The following is a 26,857-nucleotide window of genomic DNA, read 5'->3' on the forward strand; positions in this document are numbered from 1 at the left end:
GCACACCTGTAATCCCAGCCTCTCGGGAGGCTGAGGCAGGAGGATCCCAAGTGCGAGGCCAGCCTCAGCAACTCAGCAAGGCCCTGTCTCTAAAATGTTAAAAAGGGCTGGGGATGCGGCTCAGTGGTGAAGCACCCCTGGGGTCAATCCCCAGTAAAGGAAGGAAGGAAGGAAGGAAGGAAGGAAGGAAGGAAGAAAAGAGAGAGAGAGAATTCTGTTCTGACCCAGCAATTCCACTTCGAGCACCTGATCATCCCTCAGCACCAGCAGGGATTTGATCCAGGACGGTTCCTGCCCCAACACCCACTGACACCAAGGTCTGAGGATGATCCAGCCCCTCCTAGAAGATGGTGTAACCTTTACCTAGGACCTAGTTTCACCCTCTTCTATACTTTGATTCACGTCTGGCTTATTTACAAAACCTAACAGTGCAACTGCTACATGCATCGACACCACGCTGCCTTGTTCAGGGAACGAGGCCAGCAGGAGAGTCCGAACACGCTCGGTGCAGACGCCATGTCCTTCAGGTAATTTCCGGTCGGGATGGTCGCACCCACGGAGCCCGCGGCGGGGAGGGCTGACCCGGAAGAACTGAAAGCACCTTGATTCTTCCCTATCCTCCCCCGCCCATTGGGAGTTCGCACCCGCACTTCAGAGAACACATCCAGCCTTTGGTTTTTTGAGTTTGGCTCATGTACAACTAATGGGAACAAATAAAATTAAAAAATTAAAAAGAACATTGTACACCCACGCAGCCCAGCAAGCCAAGCGTCTTTCAGCCGGTGAGTGACCGCGACAACTCAAGCTCAGCCACACGGTGGAATATTATTCAGCTTTGAAAAGGAAGGAAGTCTTGCCCCTGGCAACAACATGGGTAAACCCTGCTTTGTTAAGCAAAATGGGCCTGTCATAAAAACAAAGAAGGTGTGATTCATCTCAGGTGTGCAGAGCTTTCAAATCCCAGAGACAAAACGTCCCCTTTGCCACACAGAAGAACACGCTCCATGGAATTCGGACGCGGACGTCTCTGGGGGGTGTGATTCAGGCTACTGCAGAGACCCCTTTGATGGAGGAATTCCTGAGCCAAAACAAAAGGATTGAGAAGTCGCCCGCCAAAGCAGAGCATTCTGGGTAGCAGCACCAGCGGCGCGAAGGGTCAGAGGCAGGAGCCGGTTGGGCAGGTTGGGAGAGACTGAGACGGGGCCAGAGGCAGGCAGGCAGATGTGGGCAGGTGCCGGGCAGTGAGGTTTCGTTCTTCGTTCTGCTTAGACACAGTAATGGGGTGACGAAACAATGACAGAGACAACCCTCTCGCCACTTAGGAAATGACTGACGCAAGCCTGGGGCGGGGGAGGGGCCCAGGGCCTGAGCCCACTGGAGTGAGGCAGCTGAGCTTCAGTGTGTGCACCACAGGGCTTTCAGCAGGAGGGACAAGAGTCCGGTGGCCAGGGCTGGGCCCCGGCTCAGTGGCAGAGCTGCCGAGCATCCTGGGGGCCTCAGGTTCCATCCTTGCAAAAAAAGAAGGAGAAAAAAAAAAAAAAAAAAGAATCAGAATCAGGTGGTCCTTTTCCAGGAATCCCTGGCTGCTTCGTGGAGACTGAACGGGTTTCGAGCATGAGGGAAAACATTTAGGCCGAGAAGGTTTGTCATCAAAATCAAAAGGAGTGAGGCCAGGCTCAGGGGCACACGCCCGTAATCCCAGGCCCTCGGAGGCTGAGGCAGGAGGATCATAGCTTCAAGGCCAGCCTCAGCAATTTGGTGAGATCCTGTCTCAAAATAAAAATGAAAAGGAAGGGGAAGAAGAGTTTGCACCTCCTTAGTCACACATGGCCACCACATGGTCAGGCAGTCCCACCCTAGGTATGTGTCCAGGAGAGCTGAACCCTGGCTTTCAGGCGAACCCTGCACCCGCGTGTCCAAAGCAGCACTCTACAGGAGAACCAAAACAGAAATAGCCGTGCATAAAATGCATCGCTTTAACCATTAAAAGACACATTTAGGCCTTGCAAGTACAAGGCCCTGGGTTCAATCCCCAGCACTGCAAAAAAATAAATAAATAAATAAATAAATAATAATAAAAGACACATTTAGGAAACAGCTCAAATATCCATCAAAGATGAATGGACCAAACATAGTCCATCTTTACAAAGGAATATGATTCAGCCATAAAAAAGGAGCGACAGACACACAGACACAGGCTCTGACACACGACTCTCCAAATGGAGATGCCCAGACCCCCTGCGTCCAGGCGTGTGTGTGAAACGTCCAGGAAAGGCAAATCCACAGGGACGCAGAGCAGCTGGTGGCCCGCAGGGCTGGGGAGAGGGGAGACGGGGCGGGCCGGGAGTGTCCCTCTGGGCACGCCACTGGGCTCATTAAGAACCGTCAGAACCAGGGCCTGGCTTGCGGCTCAGTGGTGGAGCAACCCTCAGCTCCACACATGAACAAACTCATTAAATAAGGTCCATCGACAACTAAAGAAATATTCTTTAAAAAAAGAATCATCAAAATGGTAAAAGCCACGTTTCCAGCATTTGACTTCAGTCGGCCAAAAATAGAAAGAACTGGCGGCAGAGGCGGAGGACAGCCTCCAAGGGCTCCCAGGACAGCGGAGGTCCCTACAGGCCTCGCAGGGTGGCTGGGCTGAGCCGGCTCACCGCTCCCCCTTGTGGCTGCTGAGGTTCGGTGGCCTCTGGGTGCCAGGACGCCCCTGTGCCAGGAAACGTCACCGCTTCTCAGCTTTTCTCAGGACCTTCCCAGCCAGGCACCGCGGCTCCCTGAGCGCGGGCCGGGGAACCCTGGGCCTCTGGGACACGCGGCCAGCGTGGCTCACCCCAGGCCCACTCAGGGCCTGCCCACCAGGGGGCTGCAGCCGTTTTCCTTTCCCACCGCTGCGGACGCCTTTCCGCGTCCGGCCCTGCTGCGCGGGACTTTTGAGCATTTCACCCATTTGCAGGTGGACAGTCCATCGCCAACGTCCACCTGCAGAGCTCCCTCATCTTCTCGAAGTCAAACTCTACCCCCACTGACACCCGCTCCCTGGCCGGGCCCCCATCCTGCGCTCCTCCAGGACCCTGTGCCAGTGGCCCCTGCAGCCACCTCCTGTGAAGGTGGCTCATTCCACTCAGCACGCTGGCCTGGGGTCCGTCCCTGCCCCGGCCGGTGTGGGAGCGTGCGGCCGTCTGAGGCCAATCAGAGTCCACCTCGGCGGTCCATTCCCCAAGGACGGGCCCTGCACCTTCCCCACCTCTCGCTGAGGGACCCGTGCAGCTGTGACCTTGTCACGGAACCCAGCTGAGACGACAGAGCTGTCCCCGCAGCATAAACCTTGAGCAAATCAGATCACGCCCCCCCCCAGTAAGGGCAAGTGAAAGGCACCCCTTGTCTGTTTCCCTGAACGAACAAGCCAGACTCCGCTTTGTAACCAAGTTCCTGTGCGAAACAGCCTGGCGTTTCAAAAGAGGCAGTCAGTTTTTGGCATCCCGTGTCCAGTTCTGTCTCCCTGTCTGCATCCGTCATAGCTAATAATTAGCGAGGCACAGTCCCACCCAATGACACATGAAGCAATCACTGTAAACACCAGATGCTCTTTTGCAGGACAAAGTCCCCAGCAGGGACACCTGGACTTCAAGATCTATTTTGCACATTGAAGGTGACTTTGCCAAGTGGAATAATTAAAGAGTTCCTTAATGCATTAGAGGGCACTTAAGATAAGTTTTAATGCCAAGCTATCCAGAGATACCGTGATTAGCTTGCAGATAAGGAGAGACCGAAGTCTGAGACGCTCCTGTGTTGGCCAGGGCGTGGGGACGCGGGCATTGTCCACTACTGTTGGTAGCGGGGTGCACGTGTAGAACTCCTTGGGGAGAGAATTTGACAAAGTCTGGCTGGATTTAAAAGGCCTCTGGTCTTTGACCCCCCAGCCAGTTCACTTCAAGAGGCTTATCTTCCAAAGGCCAGGCACGTACCTGGTGTCCCGACCGCATTCCCAGGAGGATCACTTGAGCCCAAGGATTCAAGGTCACCTGGGCAACAGAGACAAAAAAAAAAAAAGATCTTTCAGATGTACGTGCAGGTGGACAAAGACCCACGATGGAACAGTCCGGGGCCGCGGGTGGCTCAGCGGCAGGGGCTGGTTCAATCCCCAGCACCAGGAAAAAAAAACAACAAAACCAGTCATCTCGCCCTGATTTTAGTAACAAAATACCGCAAGTAACCTGAATAGCCGGTTGGGAGGGTGGCCTAACTGAGGTGTGCCCACCACGATGGAGGTGACCGGGTCTGCATGGCCCCGGGAGGAGCCCCGCCTCCGCCTCTTCCAAGCACTCGGAATGTGGCTGCGACAACTCGGGAACTGGCTCGATTTTTTTTCTCTCTCTCTTTTGAGACAGGGGGTCTTTGCTGAACTGCCAGGCTGGTCTCAAACTCCTGGGCTCATACCGGGACGATGCACACGGACCAGCATGGCCTTGGGTTTACTGTGAACAGTCCTGGGTTGTCAGTCAGTCGGGCAGCGCAGATCCGGTGGGAATAAAGGCCACACCAATCTCTCAGGAACAATCCAAGTCCTTCTCGGACTAGACTCTTTTTTCAAACTGTATTCTTTTCTTTCTTTATTCCCCGCCCCCCCCACTTTCTCCCCCCTCCTCCCCTTCCCCTTCCTCCCCCTCCTCCCCTCCCCCTCCCTCTCCCCCATCTACTTCCTCCTCCCCCTCCCCCATCTACTTCCTCCTCCCCAACTACTTCTTCCTCCCCTCCCCTTCCTCCTCATCTGCTTCCTCCTCCCCAACTACTTCCTCCTCCCCTCCCCTTCCTCCCTATCTGCTTCCTCCTCCTCCTCCTCCTTTTCTTCTCCAGTGCTGGGGATCAAACCGGGCCTTGTGTACTAAACGGTCTCCACCACTGAGCTGCAGCCCTCAAACCGTGTCCGTGCGCAAGGAAGTGAGGACGGACGTGCGTGTTCATGGGCGTCCACCCAGGCGGGGAGACAGGACACCACGGCAGCCTCTCAAGCCCACAGACTATCCAGAAGGAAGCAGGAAGGTGGCAGCAGTGGAGAAGGACCAACGGCCAGGGCAGGGGTCAGGAAACCCTGTCCTCTTCCTCTATTTTAGTTTCTCACATGCACAGAGGCACTGAATTGTAAAAGCTGCTGTTTCAGTTCTGACCAAACAGGCACTCGTAATTCAGATCAGCAAAACCGTGGCGGACTTTAGAAATAACGCAGGCTTCCTGAGCTTTCTGGATTTGCTTCCTGTCCTCACCGGCAAGCCCAAAGCATTTTCTCATCCTTGTCCCTAGACGTCCGTCCGGGTCTGTCCCAGAACTCACCGGCCAGCTCGACCATGAACAAGCAGCAGACGAGCAACCGCGAGCGCCACTCAGAGTCCTGCCCTGGGGGTGCCCGATAATGACCCAGGACCAGGAGGCAGAGCAGGCAGCTGGGGGTTGCAGACGGGCGCTGTGTGAGCGGCTCCCTGTCCCGTCCCTGGGGCCTCATCCCACTCAGCAGGGATCCGCCCTGTGCTGTCGCAGACTCCAACCTGCCCACGATCCTGGAGACTCTCGGAGGGCAGTGGACGTTCCCAGTGCTGACGTGAACTCAGGCACCAAGTGCTGGGATGTGCAGAAATCAAGATAAAAACATGACCCAGAGCCGTGGCCCACGCCTATAATCACAGCTACTCAGGAGGCTGAGGCAGGAGGATCACAAGTTCAAGGCCAGCCTGGGCCACTTAGTGAGACCCCTTCTCAAAATAAGACGTGGAAAGATCTGGGGGTGTTTCTCAGTCACGGAGTGTCCTGGGCTCAGCTCCTCCATCCTGAAAGGAAAGGGGTTCATCCTGAAAGGACAAGGTTTTCAGTATGGGGGATCAAATGTGGCCTTTCCCCCACAGCAAAATAAATACCCCACAAGCTGGGTGGCCCAGAGGTAGAGGCTTGCCTACCTGCCCAGACCTGGGTTCCAACCCAGCCTGAAGAGAAAACAGAATCAACACCCTGCCTCGGGCTCAGTGATCAGACTCCAGAAGCAAAACCATGGCTGCATCCACCCGCGCTGTCCGTGGGGACCGCAGGAGTGGGAGGGCTCCACCTCTGTCCACCCCGGTGGGCAAGACGGTCCCTGCCCTCACGGTCCCACTGTGCACCTGAAATGCGTAACTACGGAGCAGACCCTGTTTGGTTTCCATTGATTACTCTTTGTTTAAAGGAGGCAGGTCTCGCTGTGTTGCCGGGGCTGGGCCTGAACTCCTGGCCTCCAGGGATCCTCCTGCCTCAGCCTCCCCAGTAGCTGGGATGCAGCCGCACACATGCGACGCTAGCCGCGTGTGAGTAGTTTCTTGGAGGCCGAGGACAATGTGGACTTGCCTTTACTTAACAGGTGATTCCTGAGAAGCCCCTGGGGGGTCCTTCTGCTACTCGCAAGGGACGTCCTAGAGAGGGAGCTGGGCTGAGGCCAGAGCAGCAGGACACAGAGGCAGCCCCAGGGCTCCAGTGTCGCCAGGACCGGCCTCACAGGAAGATGACCCATGCACACGTGCCATCCGAAAGGGCTGAGGTCTTGAAGTGGAGGCGGACAGGAGGCTCCCGAGGCCGCGGACGGCGGGGAGGGTCACTGACAGAACTAGCCAGAGTCAGGTGGGTGAAGCGGCCGAGGACCACGGGGACCGACAGGTGGCCGTTGCCGTAAGCTCAATGGAAGAAAGTATTCTGAACGTTTCCCCACAAGGAAGCCAGAAGCGTGTGAGGAGAGGCGGCTCCTGATGTGAACCTCACACCGTGAACGCGGGCGTGGGGGAACCTGCTGAGGCGCAGGATCCTACCTGTGCATGGGGGAGGAAGAGCAGGAGGAAGAAGAGAGAGAAACCCGCCATCCATCGGCTCTGACACGTCCCTGGGCTGATCAGGGAAATTTGAATGTCGACTGGATAACAGATGAAATCACGGAGTCCTGGGTGGGGGTGGTGGCTCAGTGGGAGAGGGCTCGCCTGGCATGTGTGAGGGACCAGGTTCCATCTTTAAATAAAATAAAGGTAGCGTGTTCATCTACACCTGAACGATATACACGTAAAAGTCACGGAATTCATGCTATTAGTTGCTGTAACTGCCTCGGCCTCACTTCTCCATGCTGCTGATTCACCCTCTGGTGACTCATCTCACTGAAGGGGTGGATGGATCCAGTGACCAGGTGGCCCTGGAGGAGGGTCCCTGCTCCTTCGGGCGCTGCTGTTCCTCAGCCTGTGGCAGGCCTCAACACGCTCATGCTAAAAAGCTTGCAGGAAATCCGAAAGGGCTGATGCACTTTGTATCACAAATGCGAGTAGCTTTTCCCTCCATTTTTGGTCTGCAAATCGCTTGCTGCTTCTGCCTCTGCTCTGCCGCATCCAAGGAGATGCAGGTGCGCACCGGGCACGCAGACCCGGATCGTCCCGCACATGGACGATCTGGTCCAGCTCTCGGCAGAGCGCCCAGCCAGGAGGCCACTGGTGGGGGTGAGCTACCAGGAGGGCTCAGAGCCACCGGACTGGCCTCCAGTGCACAAGAACCGGGGGAGGCCGTGTTTCTTCCACAGCATGCAGCACCCGGCCCTCCCTGGGGGCTGCATCGGGCCCTGTGCACTGGGGCTGGGCATTGGCTCGTCCAGCAACTCCTGTGTGTCCTCTGGCACGTCACCTGGAGAATCACAGGTCTGAAGACGTGTTGAGCTGTTCAGGACATGTGGCGTGTGCCTCAAATCCCAGCAATGTGGGAGGTTGAAACAGGAGGATCACGAGTTGAAGGTCAGCCTCAGCAACCTACTGAGGCCCTGTCTCAAATATAAAAAATAAATAAAAAAGGTTGGGGATGCGGCTCGGTGGTAGAGCATCCTGGGGTTCAATCCCCGGTACAAAAAAAAAAAAAAAAAAAAAAGGATGTGTTGAGCTTTAAACGCGGCAGGCTCAGGGAGGGTGCCCTGGGTTCCCCGCCCCCGGTCAGCACATGCCCTGGGCCCAGCGTCCGCCCTCTTCTTCCTTCGCTAGAAGAACTCAGGGTTTTCAGGGGGCTTCATCCCCGGCTTTAAGTAAGGAAGCTTTATGGGTCTAATTGGTCTCTGGGGGTTTTCAGGCAGGGGATCGCACCTTCCGAGGGACTTTCAAACCTTCCGACACGTTTTCCACTGTTACAAGGAAGGGCTACTGGCATGCAAAGGGTCGGGCGGGGGATGCTGTTCATGCCCCACAGCAGAGAATGAGCAGCCTCCACCTAACGCAATCCGGAAACTCCACTCCCTACTTTGCAGGCTAATCTGCAGCTCTGGGAAGCTGCTTGACCCAGTTCTGACCAATGAGCCTGAGGGCCGTGGAAACTCAAGGGCAAGTCCGTGAAAGGGTTTATTTTCTCCATAAAAGAAATGGATGGGATCGACCCCACTTCTTCCTGATTTGAATTCCCGTGTGATCTCTGGAGTTGCGGCAACTATCTTGCAACCACGAGGGAAAGAACAAGAGAATCACACACAGTAGACCTGACATCAGAGTCCTTAGCTGCTTTCATCCCAAACTGCTGTGAGAAAAGCACCACCTTTTTGTTTCAAACCTCTGTGATTTGATATTTCTGTTTCCTGGAGCCAAAAGCCCTCCTGATCCACATGCTACTGCTTAATCTGATTCTAATCCGTGGACCAATGGTGAGCTTCCAATGATCTCAGATCTGGTTGCTGGTCAGATGTTTCTCTTCTGCAGAGCAAAAGTTAGGTGCTTTCCCAGAAGCCAATCAAAGAGACAAATGGCTTGTCAAGGAAATAAAGTCACCCGTATCCCTGCCCAATTCTGCAAGACAAACCAACGGTCTTCGTGGTATGAATGGGGCTCGGCACAAAGCCCTTATTATTTATTATTCACTTAAAAGCATCATATATTACTCTTTGGAGGCCTTTATTCATCAAAACCTGTCATCTTGCTAAGGACAGTGATTCAAGCCTATGACCATGGAGTCTTGGGAGGGTCACAAGTTGGAGGCCAGCCTGGGCGACTTAGCGAGACCCTGTCTCAAAATAAAAAATAAAAAGGCTGGGGATGTGGCTCAGTGGGAGAGCACCCTGGGTTCAATCTCAAGTGAGTAAGGAAAGGAGGAAGGGAAGGAGGGAGGGGGAGGGAGGGAGGAAGGGGGGAGGGAGGGGGAGGGAGGGGGAGGGAGGGGGAGGGAGGGACAGCTGGTCCTCACATCCACACCATTGTTCAGATCTCTGCAACGTGTCTGTCTCGTTTCAGAAAATATTATTTGGCTTCTGTCTTTGAATTCCTGCCTAACACAAGAACCTGGTTCCTTTCTTTCTTTCTTTGGTACTGAGGATTGTACCCAAGGGCATTAGGCACTGACTACAGGGTCTCGCTAAGTTGCTGAGGCTGACCCTGAACTTGTGACCTTCCTGAAGCAGCCTCCTGCGTTGCTGGGACACCAGGTGCACGCCACGCCCAGCGGTCGCCCAGCGGTCGGGGCTAGGTCTTAGGACGTGAGTCAGGCTGAACTGTGGCTCCGTGGTGCAGTGTGGGCTCAGCCTGCACTAGACCTTGGTTTCTATCCCCAGCACCACCCAAGAGAAAAAATAAAAAATGGCATTCTGCCTTCTGTCTTGTGCCTGCTTGAAGCGGTCACTCTGGGAAGCCAGCTGCCATATGATATAGTCATGCAAACAGACCTTCAGGAAGGACCAATAGTCAGACCAGCCTGTCAGCCATGTGAGCAAGCCCCCTGGAGCATGATCTCCAGCCTCAGAGGCAACTGCAGCAGCATGAGACGCCAGCCAGAAACAACCTCGCCAGCCATGCTCGGATTCCTGATCTGCTGAATCTATGTGGATAAGTTGCTAGGTCGGACGATTTGTTACACAGCATTGGCTAGCTAATACAGCAGACACTAAAGGTGACCAATGGACATTAGGCATGGAGGAGTGTCCCCCAAAGTTCATAGGTGCAAACTTGATCCTCAGGGTGGTGTTGCTGGAAGGTGGTGGAAGCTTCAGGAGATAGGACCCCATGGGAGGACACTGGGGCGTGCCCTCAAGGGAGAAGGCAGTCCCTGGGTCCCAGTCTCTCTCCTTCTTGGCTCAAGGTGTGAGCACTTCTCCAACACAAGCTCCCGCCATGATACACATGCTTACCAGAGGTCAGAAAAATGGGTGGCCCAATATTGTACTTGAACCTCTGTGGGAAGCCATGCTTATTTAGCAGTTTCAGACTAGGCTGAGCCATGGGAGGAAGAGGCCTGGCTTCTAGGAACTGCCGGGAAGCATGGGGGGCTGCGTGGGAGTGGTCCCTGTCTCCTTCAGGAAGAGTCCCCTAAGAGGATGGCTCCCCCAACTCCACCCTATCCTGTCCATCACAGAGGAAGCCCCTCCCCTTCGTGGCCCCTGTGCCTGTGTGTTATGAGTAACAGGGAGCTGGGCAGCTCATGTTAGAGGCCAGAGCGGGTAGGCCAGACCCGGCACGCCCCCTCCCATTTTAAAAAGAGTACTGGCTCTTGTGTGTTCACTGACTAGATAAGCTTTTGGGTAATTGATTGGTGAACAGCCAACATCCTCCTCTGGCAGTTAACCCTTTTCTCATCCATGCGGGACGTGGCTGAGAGACCCCCACATTTGGCACCTGAACAGTGACTGTTTGAGAGGATTTTAAAAGAAATAATAAAGGTGGGAAGTGTGCATGTGAATAATTTTATTAGTAAGAAAGGGAAGGGAATTTAATTGTGTGACATTAAGAATGGGGAATTCTCTCTCTATAGAGAGGGAAAGTTATGTAGCTCTCCTGAAAACCATCTTAAAACAGAAGGGACGCTATGTACAAAGAGCTGATCTTGCTCAATTCTTAAAGGTGATTCAGGAAATTTGTCCATGGTTTTCTGAGGATGATTCGCTTGATTTGCATACTTGTGGAAAACTAGGCAAGGAATTGTCTGTAGGTTGTATCTCGGCTAACATGCCTAGGAGTATTCAAAGTACAGAGAGTTTGGACTATAATAAAACTTGCCTGTATTCATACCCAGATGTTGATTTCTGGTTTTAGAATATTTGATCATGGGACTTAGAAATGCTGTTAAGAGTTTTAGATCTAAGAGTCAGAAATACTCGTATTCCAGGACCTCTTTGTCTTCTGGGGACATGTTGGGTGATAAAAAAGAAAAAAATTCAGAAACTAGCCCCAGGACTCTTTCTGTGGACGAGGGACACCGGATAGAGGGGGCAGGGTTTCTGTTCAGAGGCCTGGAAGGCATTCTGATGTAGAGGAGGGTGAGTTAGCATGGGACCTCTAATTTATATTTGAAAGGTCCTGTCCAGCGCCCCATCTTGCTCCTAGGGAAGGATCTCAAATCACAAGGCCATACCCCATTTTTGAGCAAAAGGATCCTCAAAGTTCTGAGGGGCCAAAAAGAACTCATGCGCCTATTCCTTTTACAACATTAAGGGAGTTAAAATGTGCATGCTCTACGTATGGAGTAAACACGCCATTGGTACCAAGACTCTTACAATCGATAGGTAAGGAGACCCTACCACCTAACCAGTGACTCCTGCTAGCTAGCTCCGCCTTTCCGAAGGCCAGTATTTAACATGGAAATCCAATTGGATAGAGTATTGTTCCGATCAGGCGGAAATTAATAAATTGAATGGCGTTCAGATGACCTTGGATATGCTTACCGGGTCAGGACAATTTGCTGATTTACTTATGATTTGCAAACTTATACTCAAATAAGTGCATGTGCACAAAGAGCATGGAGAGACTTACCTGCCCAGGGAGAGAAAACTCTAGACCCCAGCCAAATGCAGCAGGGACCAGCGGAAAATTTCTCAGACTTTGTAGCACATTTATATGGAGCAGCAAACTATCTGGTCGATGATCCAAGCACCTCTGAGACTTTAGTTAGACAATGTGGCAGAACCGCATGATTTTCTAGGCCTCATTTCTAGCCTATCCCCCCCTGCTCCCCTACATTTAAAAACTAACTTTTTAAAAATTATGTAGCACCAGAAGGAAAGGAAATTTAAAATCTTAGCTACAGTCCTCCACTTTGCTACTCCCTCGATTCCTGCTCAAACCAGTCGTTTTCCCACAGTTCCTTGCATATCTCAGTGAAGGCTCACGTTGATATGGAGATGGAAGAAGCCCGCAGGCTCACTGGGAGACCTCTCGGACCCAAGGGCGAACAATTTTTTTCTGAAGCTAGTAAAAGATGGTCTAATTGAGCTTTTTAATGGATTAATCTTTTGCTTTTAGGGATGATTTTAAAGGTGAATAACAATCATCAGGACACAAACCTGCAACCCAAAATATTTTTGGTTCTCTTTTTATATCTTAAATTCTTAGACAAATTAAATCAATGTTGCATGCATGTTTGTTCACTGCTGTGGAGCTTCACTTACAAAAAATTTCCTTTTTTTGACTGATCTATAAATGTGTGCACACAATGACTATATTTACATGATTTCAAAATTTACTTACAGTTCAATGAGCACGCTCACACTTTAAAATTAAAATAAAAATGGTTCCATATAACTTCAATTCCCATGAATTAATAGGTTTAACTTATATCGGGCAAACAACTAAAAATAAAAAAGGCTTCTTTATAATTATTAATTCATATTTTTCCAGGTAGTTCAATAAATAATAAAATTGTTAAGTTCTATAATATTTAAGATCTATACCCCTTATTTCTGTTTTTTTTTAAACAGGAAATAAATTATTAATATTATCTACATTTGTTTGATATCTTGAATTTTGCAATTAAGAATAAATAAATTTAACTTGAGGTAAATAAAATTAATTATCTAAGCTTTTATTACAGGAGATACTTAATTGATTTACAAGGAAGGGATGCGAAAAGATCGTTGATTGGAACATCGTCTATGAAATATGAAAACATCAGATACTCTTAATTAAAATATATTTAAACATTAGACATATTTGTAATTTGGTTAATATAAAGAAGGTCTAAAATTCCTTTATTCTCTATGTGCTCATTGAGAACCAAGATACTAGTACTTAAACTATCAGGTGTGATATATAAGTGTCTAAAAGTATTTTTTTTACACCTGGTAAAATAAAAAACCATAACAGGCTGAGTAAATTAAAACAAAATTGGTACAAAATAATTTTCAAAAGATTTACATGTAATTAAATTGGCTATATATAATTATCTAAATATGTAATTAAATTGGCTATGTATAATTAACACAATGGACTAAGGTTATTAAAAGTCTTTTAGTCTTTAAATTCTACTGTTTCTATCATAAAGTGTAGTTACAAATACAGATAAGATCTTTTCACAAACCCCTATTAATTGGATCTTCTAACTAAAGGACACAAGAAAAAGAAAATACTTAAAACATTAATTTCTCAAACAAAATAATTTCTTATGCCTGTTGAATTTCTATTTTTTTTTAAAAGTCTAATTTCAAATAAATTATGGTTTATACAATTTGGTTAAACAATAACTGTTACTTTAAAATACCACCTTGCATTCCAAATTTCAAATTTCTCTTTAAGATCCAAATTTGATTACTATAAAAACATCAATGACTATATTTTAATTAACTGATGGTAATTAGTACTGAAGTCTTGTGTTAATTATATCCTTGTTTTCCAGATAAAGAAGTCTTTAAAATATAAGATTTAAAGAGACATTTTACTAAGCTTATGCTCCCCAAACTAGAGCTATTTCAATAATGATCTTTTACAAACTTATACAATAATAACAAATCAATTAATAAATTAATTATATCACTTAATAATCTAAAATTAAATAAATATGTTACACACTTTTTACGTTACTCTCTACACTAAGAAGTAAACTTAGCTATATTTTTAGAGGACATTCAGGAGATACTGGCTTATTTAAAGACTAACAATATGGGATATGGAAGTATTTTGACACCTTCTCCCAAGAGGGGATGGGAGCTATTGACTTGTCTGTTTCATGTTTCAGATGTGATATTAGATTATGCTACTTAATTTATATTAATCCAAAGAATTATACATGGAGGTTTTATAAAATAATATTCAGATAAAGAGGCCAAAGATGGTTTCAAGATTAGGGTAACTTCCCTAGATTTTGTGAAGAGATCCACTTAAAGAAAATTAAGTACACATAAAAATTTTTCTTTTGAGGTTCTGACAACAATTATTAACATTTACTAGATCTTCTAAACTTTCCATACATAAGCTCAGAAATATACATATTTTGTAATACAGAATTATATTATTAATTTTAAAGCTTATACCATTGTTTTAGATTGTGCATAATTAGTATTCTTTTACAACATTACTTTTAATGCCAGGTTTTTGTCATATAGTTCATTTACCCAAACCCCTATGTTGGGCATTTGGATTATTTTTACTGCTTTAAAAACAAGGTTATTAAAGATATTCACACAACTATATCTTTATACATAAGGATTATCTTTACATAGATTCCTAAAATATAATTCCTAGATCAGTGACATAAATTTTAAGATTTTTAAAATAATTTATTGAATCACTATCCTGAAAGATACTGCCAATTCTAATATAATAGCTTAAGTTGATTTAGGCTAATGAGGCCATTACCTATAGAACACACAGGTCATGAGACTAATTTCCAATGTCCATACTGACTGCATTTTATAGCTTTGTAAGTCAGCTCACTACAAGAGACAAAATCAGATTGTATATTTAGTGGAAACTGGGCCTTCTTTTATTGTAATGCCCTTTTCAACTTACCAACATTGACTTTAATAATAGGTAACTTTTATTAATCTTCCTGGCCTAATAGAAATATCTAGTAAGTCACTTCTTATGGTTAAATACTTGTACAATGCTAGGCCATTGTCTACAATTTAAGGTTAATAATGCTCCAGTTTATAATAATCTTTTTCTAAAATAAAAAAAATAAAAATAAAAATAAAAAGGGGGAAACAGATCCCTATGTAAACCTACTTAATTTTAGAAAAAATATTGTCTAAAAATGGTATTAGGAGTTTCACTGCTGCTAGTGACGCAGGGAGCAATAGAATGCACCAGATTTTACAAAAATGAGGTCTTAAATCTTCAGCCACAGTATTTATATGCAGTTCTTTGAGCTCTCAGGTAAGTGAACTACATGGGAAATCTTTGGGCCCATTTCCCAGATCCACCTTTAATGCATCCAACGATGTGAACTGGAGAATCGATCCCAGAATTTACTGATGGTTTTCATATGATGGGAGGTTTTACAGATACTCACACCATCCATGTGACTGGATTTGACTATATTGTCTGCAGTGGAAACTTATGTAGATGCTGGTCCCATGATGGACTCTGGCTGTCTAGATATAATCTTTGAGGAAAAGACAGCATAAGGAACACCAAGGCCAGCCAATTGTACTGGCCCTTGGAACACAGGATGGTATGTTCAAAGTTATTGGAATGGGACTTTCTCATATAGAGCCAGTCATTTCTATGGGATACCCACCAATATCTTACTGCCTTAATTGTTCTGTGATAGAATCTGGTGCCTTTCCTAAATGGATAATATACACAAATATCTTGCCAATACTACATATGATCTTTAAACGTGATAGATATGTTTTTGGATTGATCTTCAAAAACTGATGAAAGACAGTTAAATCAAAATATCTTCCTCTACAAGATTCAAAGTCAGAAAGGTCTAACATGGCAATATTGCCACTAAATGTTTCACTTTTACTTCTTAAAAAGAATTTACAAGCAACCATGTTTAATCTAAATCTTTAATGCTATGAAAGATCGAAGGAACTAGGCAAATAATTGAGTTGTTTAAAACTATTTTCAGAATACAAAATAAGATGAGATATACAATCCTTCTGGTTTTTGAAACTCCATGTAATCTGGACTATTCCCTATTGTTTGGATATTACATTGCACTGCTGGTAACCATGTAATAAAGACCAAATTAGAATCCAACAAACTTGATTTGTGAATAATTCACACTTATATTCTAACAGTAATTTCTTTGATGATAATTTGGTTCATATATATTTCAATGCATTCTTTTAGGTTTCTATCTGTTCCCACATTCATTATATCTAGGGGCATGATTCCTTCTGTTAAGATGCTATGGCCCCTGAAAGTTAAGTATTAATAGAATGTTTGAGATCAAATTAAATGTTTTAACAACTACTATTACAAATATCAGTAATAGTATTGCAGAGAGCCTTTTGCTCTCCAATTTGGACAAAGGTTTAAATGCCATAATGATTGTAAGCATGTATGTTGTTGCAATTAAATATCATACTTCCCATTGGGGATAAGATATAATTAAGAATCATCTAATGGGCATTTGACATAGCAGTAATAATAGCCTGGATCTCATAAAATCATATCACTACATGCAGGATATTCCAAAGATAGAATTGGTCTCTTGGGCTCTGCATTCCTGGTGGATCAGAAATTTCCTAAATTGAATGGTATTAGAATAGTGTGTTTCTACCAATTCTTTTTGTATCACGATAATAGGTTGCCATACCCTCTGAACCAAGAGCCAGGACCTCGAAACAGCTCTCAGAACCAAGATCCAGAGCCTCAAAATAACTGCCCATCATTTGTATTTTTAAAAATATTAAAAAGGGGGAGATGTGGGAAGCCATGCTTATTTAGCAGTTTCAGACTAGGCTGAGCCATGGACCGCAGAGGCCTGGCTTCTAGGAACTGCCGGGAAGCATGGGGGGCTGCGTGGGAGTGGTCCCTGTCTCCTTCAGGAAGAGTCCCCTAAGAGGATGGCTCCCCCAACTCCACCCTATCCTGTCCATCACAGAGGAAGCCCCTCCCCTTCGTGGCCCCTGCGCCTGTGTGTTATGAGTAACAGGGAGCTGGGCAGCTCATGTTAGAGGCCAGAGCGGGTAGGCCAGACCCGGCACGCCCCCTCCCATTTTAAAAAGAGTACTGGCTCTTGTGTGTTCACTGACTAGATAAGCTTTTGGGTAATTGATTGATGAACAGCCAACATCCTCCTCTGGCAGTTAACCCTTTTCTCATCCACGCGGGACGTGGCTGAGAGACCCCCACAAACCTCTCTTCACTCCCTAACACGCCAGTGCCTGGCATTTCCTTATGGATGTGAAGCTCACTCCCACAAGGAGGCGTGGCTGGTCACCTGCTCAGCAACCACGCCACCTGTCCTTCCTGATGGAAGCTCTGTCTTAGGAATTCTCAGGTCCCCGTGGCCCAGTGACAGCGATTCCCAGGGAAGATCCTGGCTGGTCTTGGTTGGTCACTGCCAAAACCTTTCCTGGCAACAGGTTCAAGGACAAGCCTTCGTGGGAAGCCTGGGAGCAGAGAGTGCCAAGACGCTTTGCCAATCCATCGTTTCAGGAAAGACAATGCCGATTCTGAGAAAAACAACTCCAGCGTTTGGGCCTACCGGAAAGTCAAACTCTGTTCTGCTCTGAGTTTGAAGAGTAAGAACCTAAAAGTCCTACGAACTGATGTGAACTTTCTCTCCACCGTGGGAAGACTGCGACTGGACAGGTCGTGGTGATTCCGACCAGATGCGAGGTCCTGTGTGCTGCATGTGGCTCTGGGGACTGAACCAGGGCTGCTCCACCTCTGAGCCACACCCTTGGCCCTTTATTTATTTTTTAATGCAAAAGGGGGTCCTGCTGAGCATCTCAGGCTGCCTGGAACTTGTGATTCTCCTGCTTGCCTCCTGGGTAGCTGGGATTACAGGTGCCTTACAGTGAGCTGCGGAGAAGGGAATGGGGCGTATTGGGCAGGCAGCCTGTGTCCTGATGGTTTAGGCCAAGGGGCTGTTTTCTGTTACTGGAAGCTTCCTAACACATGAGATATCAATCAGACCTTGATTAAGGAATAATCACGTTTGATAAAAATAAGGTTCCAAATAGTCTCCTGATGGAACTTTTGTGAGGGCATTTGAAGCTCAGTCTTCCTCAGTACAAGTATTTGGCAAGAGCTCAATTTAAAAGTCACTCATGCACACAGGGTTCCAGGGGCTTCCCTGTAGATCCCAACTCTGGCACCTGCCCGTCTCCTCGGTCCTCACCCAGCACCAGGGCCCTGAGCGCCACTGCCCACCTGCCTCTGCTTACCTCTCAGGTCTCCCTCAGTTGATCTCTTCCCAAATGTCCTTCCTGCCCACCGGGCCAGGAGCAGGACCTCAAGCCCTCCCCACACATGCACCCCAGAGCCTCCCAGAGCCCCAGGAGCCATGTGCAATGGCAGATTTTTAGAAATACAGAAACAGAGTGAAGCTATTGGAATAAATGACAACCTCCAGTACCCGATGGGAAGAGGGAGGGTCAGGTGGAGGTTCTTGTGGAGTCTGAATCAGGATCTGACGGCGGATGGGATGTGACCTGCCGAGGTGGGAGTGGTGGCATTTTAGGTAAAGAGCCTGCAGGGAGCAGGGGCAGCGCCGGGATGCATCGGAGTCGGAGACTGGGCCGGCAGACAAGGGAAGGGTGGCATTTGAGGGGACGTACCCACTGCATTTGACCAAGAAGCCGTGGGTCTACACCGAGTTCGAGCTGCCTGGTGGGGTTTGGGTACCAGGATTGAACCCAGGGCTCCACCCCTGAGCCACATCCCCGGCCCTTACTTATTTTGAGACTCTCCCTAAGTTGCTGACCTTGAACTTGTCGTCCAGCCCCAGCCTCCTGAGCGGCTGGGATGACAGTCCTGCGCCACCTGCCTGGCTGCGGTGGGGGCTCTGGGGCAGCGCCACTGCAGCGGGAGCTGGAGCAGGGCTCGGCCTGAAGAGGCCATTCCAGACAGAAAAGAATGAAGCAAAGGGTTTGAGGCACAGTAATCAAGCCTTACCAGGGAGCAGAAGCCTCTGCAAGGAAAAGGTGAAAGTGAGAACTGCTTGGCCAGCCACCACCACTGGGGGGCGCTGCAAGCTCCCCACTAAACGCGGGTCGCGCCTTCCAACGCCTGGCCCGGGGCGCCCCCTTGCGGAAGGAACGCGCACTGCGCGCAGGCGTCCCCGCTTGGAAGCAGGCACACCTGAAGCGCGCCCTGGCACCAGGGCCACATTCACGCCTCGAGAGTCTGTCACGCTTTCAAGCACAAAACGACACTCCTGCGAGCGGATCCTTGACTAGTACTGAAATGTGAAGCCAAACTTTGGGGAGTTTAAGACCTAAGTCAGATCATCCCATGAGGTCCTGCAAGTCTGTCATCTCATCAGACTGAGGCCCCGGGGCCGAAGCCTCCGTCCGCATCACTGTGCCTGACCACAGTCCCTGGCAAGCCTGCACTTGCTGAAAGCAGGGCCCTCTGTTCACCAGCAATTGTAGGACCCTTGAGAAAACTGCAGGAAGTCTGCCCTGTAAACAAAATGAGCGGGGGCAGAACCCTGCCACAGCCGCAGAGTCCGGTGAAGAAGGAAGGCCGGGCCAGACGGTGCGACGGAACTCCGCCAATCGGCCCAGCGCACACACGGGGGCGGGCAGGGAGGGCAGGCTCAGGCTGAAAGGCTTTTCCTTACCTGCCGTGTTCAACTTTTTGAACATTTGAAATACACGAAAGTATCACCTACCCAAATAAACTAATAGAAAAAATACAGAGGCTGGCCCAGTGGCTCATGCCTGTAATCCCATTGACCTGGGAGGCTGAGGCAGGAGGATCTCAAGTTTGAGGCCAGCTTCAGCAACTCTGTGAGACCCTGTCTTTCCCACCCCCCCCAGACCATCATTTATTTTTGGTAAACGCCATCATGAATATACAGTCATTCCCACAGAACAGTCAATACCATTGAAGTCTTGCAAACAGGTGACAATTTAGAAAAAGAATCTAGGAATTTTCAGGTCTTTTAATAAATTAATGTTCTTAAGGCTGTAAGACCTTAAGGTATTCGGATCTGGTTATGTCCCAGAGGTACTAAAGGATCTGATACTTGGCATAGACTAGATACAGAGCAAAATCAGAAACTTAAGTACTTCCTCATTTGAATGTTATTTGGCTTATCTCCTTTGTCATAAGGGTCTGATTTCCCCTAAAACGAATGACTTAAAATAAGGTGCATGAAAATTTCATACCAAGTCACAATAGTGAACACTATTCAAAAATGTCCTCTAAGCTGTTTTCTCCTTCTGTAAAATGAAGGAGTTGGGTAGCAGCTATTGTCTCAGGCCAGACCACATCACGGAAGGGTCAAGTACTGCGACCCCAGCAGTGAGGCGGGAGAGGGGCACAGAGCTCCCCACTCGAGGAGGAGAGGGCCGCGGCAAGGGCACCAGCCTCAGAAAGTTCCAGTGTCAACTTGGAACCTTTGAGACGTGTTTTTTGTCTTTTGATCTGACAAGCTGATCTAACATGATTGTCTCATTCATTCCAATGTATGTACTTGCTGTAAATTTATGTACGGGATTAAATATCCCATTTATTAATGTACAAACGATAATGAAACCAGACAGTATTTCCTCTCACCAGCAGATCTTGCTTTGGAAAAGGAAAACAAGTTAATATGCAAATTTCAGTAACATTAGAAATTTCATTGTCAGGGACTAAAAGGAAATTCTTCTCTTCAGAACAACCTGGCCCCACTGGCTGCTCTGAAAAGCCATCTTTGCATTGTTCCTGGGTTCAGCTCCTCGCTGGCCGCAACCACCTCCGCCGCCACGGGCTCCGGCAGCTTTGTCGCCAGAGTCCCTGAACTCTCGTTTCCTCCTTAACCCACTGCGTCGGCTCACCGGCGTGCCCCACCATGTCAGACGCGGCCACCGTGGACACTAGCTCTGAGATCACCACCAAGGACTTAACGGAGAAGAAGGAAGTTGTGGAGGAGGCAGAAAATGGAAGAGATGCCCCTGCTAATGGGAATGCTAATGAGGAAAATGGGGAGCAGGAGGCTGACAATGAGGTAGATGAAGAAGAGGAAGAGGGTGGTGAGGAAGAGGAGGAGGAGGAGGAAGGTGATGGCGAGGAAGAGGATGGAGACGAAGATGAGGAGGCTGAGGCAGCTACAGGCAAACGGGCAGCTGAAGATGACGAGGATGATGATGTTGATACCAAGAAGCAGAAGACCGATGAGGATGACTAGACAGCAAAAAAGGAAAAGTTAAACTAAAAATAAAAGGCCGCCGTGACCTATTCACCCTCCACTTCCCGTCTCAGAATCTAAACGTGGTCACCTTCGAGTAGAGGCCCTCCTGCCCACCCACCGCGGGCAGTGCCACCCGCAAATGACACGCGCTCTCCATCACCCAACCTAAACCACAATGAGAATTTGCAAGAGGGGAGGAAAAAAAAAGAACCAAAACTTCCAAGGCCCTGCTTTTTTTTCTTAAAAGTACTTTAAAAAAGGAAAATTTGCTTGTATTTTTTATTTACATTTTATATTTTTGTACATATTGTTAGGGGTCAGCCATTTTTAATGATCTCGGATGACCAAACCAGCCTTTGGAGCGTTCTCTGTCCTACTTCTGACTTTACTTGTGGTGTGACCATGTTCATTATAATCTCAAAGGAGTTTTTTCTCCTTGTAAAAAAAAGCAAAAACAACAACAAAAAAACAATCTTATTCCGAGCATTCCAGTAACTTTTTTTGTGTATGTACTTTAGCTGTACTATAAGTAGTTGGTTTGTATGAGATGGTTAAAAAGGCCAAAGATAAAAAGGTTTCTTTTTTTTTTTTTTTTTTTCCTTTTTTTTGTCTATGAAGTTGCTGTTTATTTTTTTGGCCTGTTTGATGTATGTGTGAAACAATGTTGTCCAACAATAAACCGGAATTTTATTTTGCTGAGTTGTTCTAACAAAAAAAAAAAAAAAAAAGAACAACCTGAGCTTTACAGAGAAATAGTCTAAGGAACATCTGTGGTTGGCTAGTTTCCTGGAACATCCTGCAGCTGACAGATTCACAAGGCACGCCCCCCCCTCCCGCCTAATAGTTCTGACAATTCGGCGCCGTCCCTGCTTCTCTTCCGGGATTTTACCTTCCCGCCGGCGCGAACTTGCACCCTATCAGGAGCCCAATGGCAGAACACAGCCAACCAGCCTGCGCCTCGTCACACCCCTCATTCCCTCAGCACGTAAATACCCCTGTGTGAACAATAAAAATTTGCAACTTGATCAGAATTCCTGTCTTGCTGTCACTCCTTGTGTCTCTCGTCCCTTCATTCCTTCTCTCTTAGGTTCACCGTCCTCGTTGATGTCCCGCGGGTCGGGACATTTCATTAGATCCAAATAGAGGCATGATTCATTTTGGAGTTCAATGATATGTTTGAGGAATCACTTAACTATAATCGTAAACAACTACCGTAACACCTGTGCAGCGCGGAACTGCATTCGCCGGTGAGAACAGTTCAGCCCCAGGCTCCGCAGCTTCTGGTGAAGGCGCTCGGCAGGACCTGTTCACAAGTACCACCGTCAGGACCATTTCTTCTGGTTTTACCTACAACTGTCTTAAAACCTGGGACCAAAATATGTACTAAGTGAACCACAGACGGATAAACGGATTCTCCTGAGGCCGCTGATGAGTGAACTTAGACGAGGAGGAAGGCCCATTCATAAGCAGACAAAACTGAACCTCTTCAATACAAAATTCCATTTACCAACAGCAAAACACAAAATAAAGCCCAACAAAACCAGGAGTCAAGCAGAAGCCATTACTTCCTCTCTGAACGGGGAAACACTGCATTCAACAGGAGATAAAGGGTGAATTGGTGTCCTATCTGTGACCCACTGTCCCCAAATGTAGCTGGAGGTTGGGGACAGTGCTGAAGAAAGAAGGGCAGGTATCATCAAAAAGACCCCAGAAGCCAAGCTAGTGGTCCCCTCTGTGAGGGCACGGCCCCTTCGTGGTGCCAAAAAAGACTAAGGCCACAATGGGAACCTTGCCACCCTGGGGTCCTATGATTTTCCTGATACGATTCTGCCCAAACCCAAACTTTTTTAAAAGGTTTTTTGAGGCAGGGTCTCACCTTGTTGCCCAGGATGGCCTTCAACGCCTGGGTTTAGGGGATCTTCCTGCTTCAGCTTCCCTAGTAGCTGGGACCAAGGTACGTGCCACTGTGCCCAGCTCCCAAATGCATTATTAACCAAAGAATTCGATTTGGCAACACCCTGTCTTAAAATAAAAAGGGCTGTGAATGTAGGTTAGTAGTAAAGAGCCCCTCAGTTCAATCCCCAGTACCGAGAGAGAGAGAGAGAGAAAGACAGAGAGAGAGAGAGAGAGAGAGAGAGAGAGAGAGAGAATATGAATAAATATGGGAAATATGGGCTGGGGGTGTAGCTCAGTGGTAAGAATGTATGCACAGGGCCCACAAAAGAAATATCATAGGATAATAATAAACATAACAATCATGAATTATTTTAAAAAGCACAAAGTTTGGCTATTTATAATTATTTCCAACAACCTTAATTTATTCTTTTTCAAAATCTTATCTTTAGTGCCAGAGCTTGAACCCAGGGCCTATGTTCACCATAAGTATGAGCTTTCTCTCTGAGCTGCAGCACCTGAAATCCATTCACAAATGTAAGTCACACTTGTAAGAGGATGTCATGAAAACAGGTTCTGCCCACTGTCATGTTCCCTTTCTTGAAATTCTGTGTGTATGTGATCAAACCCAGGGCCTGGTACATGCTAGGCAACCACTCTACCACCAAGCTACCATTCTGTTTTATAATTTGAGGAAGGGTCTTGCTAAATTGCCTATGCTGGCCTTTGAACTGGCAATCCTCCTGTCTCAGTCTCCCAAAGAACTGTGGTTACAGGATTCACCGCCTCTCCCAGTCTTGAAATTCTACATCATAGGAAAGTCAAAATTAAATATATATGCAGCATGTATCAAATAATTTAGTAACCTAGTCTACAGAAATATTAGTATGCAAAAGATGTACTTTGCAACATATAGAACAGTAAAGAGGGGAAACATGCAGGCAGACAGGTGAGATAAATCAGAGCATCCACACAACCGCATACCAGCAAGACTATCAGAAAAACGGGAGAGATCTAACACACTGGCATGGGAAGAGGTTCACGTTACCTAGTCAGAATACAAAGCTGAGGGGCCTGGGGATATAGCTCAGTTGGTAGAGTGCCTGTCTTGCAAGCACAAGGCCCTGGGTTCAATCCCCAGCACCACCAAAAAAAAAAAAAAAAAAAAAAAAAAATACAAAGCTGAGAAACACTGAGAACGGTCCAGTCTGTGTGGTGTGTGTACATACACATGAATGCATAATCACCAAAGTAAAAGGAATCCCAAACTGTTAAGCGATTAGCTCCAAAATGAGGGACTAAGAATTTAAGTGGATTACTATCACCTTTGCCTTTATAAACCACCAAACACACACATAATATATGAGAATACATTGGAACTTAGAAATTGTTTACCTAAATTATTTCCTGGGAGTCAGCTGATATGGAAATGTAACTTCCCACATCACTGATTTTATTGACATGCTTTTATCTATAACTGCTTTTCAAAAACCTTTCTCATATCTACACTCGTGGTCAGCAAGACTCTCACTGAACTTCAAGATACTTTTTTTATACCTTCTTTTTTTTTTTTTTAATGTGGTGCTGAGGATCAAACCCAGTGCCTCACACGTGCTAGGCAACCACTCTATCACTGAGCCCCAGCCCCTCGAAGGTAGCTTCGGCACCCTCTCCCTACAACTCTTACCCAACTCAGAATAAGGCTTGGACGTCAAAATCCTTCTGGCTCTGTGCAATGCCCAGGGCCTCCTTTTATCCTAAGGGCCCCAAGTGGAAATGACCTAGTTCCATGTTCCCAAAAACAGCATCTTTACCACTGACTTCTTGTACTTATGTCCAGATCTAGTTTTTTAAAAATATTTCAGTTGTCAATGAACCCTTGTTCATATATTTATATGTGGTGCTGAGGGTGAAACCCAGTGCCTCACACATGCTGGGCAAGAGTTTCTCCGCTGAGCCACAGTCCGTCCCTCCAGGTCTAATCTTGAAGCCTGTTTTCACAAAGCACCCACAGAAACCGTTTTCAGAGCCTCACAATGCCTGCCATCCAGCGCAAACAGCTTCAAAATACCACTGAAGCGTTTTTTCTTCAGCACATCAAACTTCCAATGAGCACTAAAAGGTCGTGCACAAAACCCAGCACGGTGGCTCCATGTAATCACAGCGGCTGGTGGTCGTCTCTTGACCTGTGTGCTCTCTTGTACAGGTGAGTCCTGGCTACTCAGGTAGACACCACAGGTACTTGCAGGCACTTACTACTGACAGAGAAAGTCGTCATAGTTCATGGGTTTCTCAAGGGCAGCAACGTTCTATCGACTTCTAAAGTTAGAATTGACTTAAACATGTTCACTTTCTTTAAAATTGGTAGGGACAACACAAAATCTCCAAGGTTGGTTATGCATCCCCCAGCTCCAACCCGCAGAGCGCTAAGTGCTAGAGACGATGCCTGGATCCTCTAAAATTCGGGTGGGGAAAGGAACAGGGTTGTTGCACTTTGGGGAAAACTACCTCTTCCTTCCAGTATTTCCATGGGTTTCTGGGGTGATGGCAACTCCTTATACTAAGCCAGCTTCAACTTCCAGCTTTGATTCTAAGTATGACAAATTCTCCACCATCCAATTAAGCAAATGTCACAATCATACACTAGTATATATCCAGATCAGAGGCCAATTGCTGCAAGAAACTGCAGTCACCACAGAAAACCTGTGGAGCAAAGTACATTATCACAGCAGTGAAAGTTAACATCTTTCACTGTTTTTCTTGGTTCTAAGAATTGAACCCAGAAGCACTTAACCACTGAGTCACACCCCCCCTTTTTTTGCAATAGGGTCTCACTGAGGTGCTCAGGGTCTTGCTAAATTGCTGAGGCTGGCCTCCAACTTGTCATCCTCCTGCCTCAACCTAAGTCACTGTCGATAGGCATGTGCCACTGTGCCTGGTGTTTTTAAACTTCCATGATTGTTAAGTAGATGTAAAATACATTATCTGAGCAGTAAATCTGATCAAATATTGACTTTCTACGCAGTCCAATGTGGTTTATGTAGAGCTGGTATCTACTGAAGCAGATTCTTCTGTAGGTTGCCATCATCTTACCTTTATAGAATTTTCCTATTCAAGAAACACTCCTCTTGCCCCGACCCCAAGAGTACATACAAATGTATGCATCCACACACACACAAAACATTACCTGTCCAACTTAGACTCTGAAGAAGTGGTTTTATCTTTTTCATGTGGTGCTGAAGATTGCTGGGCAAGCGCTCCACTGCTGGGCCACAACCCAGGCACCCTTTGTACTCATTCTCATCTGTAAAATCAAGTATCATCAACCTGCGAGGCACATCTATAATCTTGATCCCGTGACTCAGGAGGCTCATAACCTCAAAGACAGACTCAGCAACTTAGTGAGACTGTCTCTAAATAAAATATAAAAAAAGGCTGGGAATGTGGCTCAATGGGTAAGCACCTCTGGGTGTTCAATCCCCAGTACATCCAGTCGGTAGAGTGACTGCCTTGCAAGCACAAGGCCCTGGGTTCAATCCCCAGCACAAAAAAAAAAAAAAAAAAAAAAAAAAAATCCCCAGTACAAAAGCACTTACCTCATAAGATCAAGGGAGTATTACATTTGTATAAGACTTGTCCAGCATCTGCTATTGCTGTTTTCATTACAGTAAATTATCCTACTTGGGGAAAAAATATTATGAAGAAAAAAAATTTTTTAAACCTTAATAACCCCAATTTTTTTTTTTTTACCTTCCTACAGTTCTATACTGAAACCACTTTGCAATGGCATTTTCTTCCTGGCAACCACAGAAACACTGATGCTCCAACCCAACACTATTTCAAAAGATCTTTAACACTAAACTGAACCCCAATGATCCAGCCCTAATACAAATATCCTTAACACTAAAAAGAAAAAAAAAAAAAAAAAACACACTAA

At 47.0% G+C, this 26,857-nt stretch overlaps 1 protein-coding gene across 1 annotated transcript; it reads left to right on the top strand.

The window, feature by feature from the left end:
* The first annotated feature begins 20,629 nt into the window (after positions 1–20,629).
* LOC124991064 (prothymosin alpha-like) lies at positions 20,630–21,184 on the top strand. The gene has a single exon (XM_047561764.1). It carries the CDS (start codon positions 20,689–20,691, stop codon positions 21,022–21,024), a length of 336 nt encoding a protein of 111 aa, XP_047417720.1. The 5' UTR covers positions 20,630–20,688; the 3' UTR covers positions 21,025–21,184.
* The last annotated feature ends 5,673 nt before the right edge of the window (positions 21,185–26,857 follow it).

This window comes from Sciurus carolinensis, chromosome 8 (genome assembly GCF_902686445.1).
Source record: "Sciurus carolinensis chromosome 8, mSciCar1.2, whole genome shotgun sequence".
Lineage (NCBI taxonomy): Eukaryota > Metazoa > Chordata > Mammalia > Rodentia > Sciuridae > Sciurus > Sciurus carolinensis.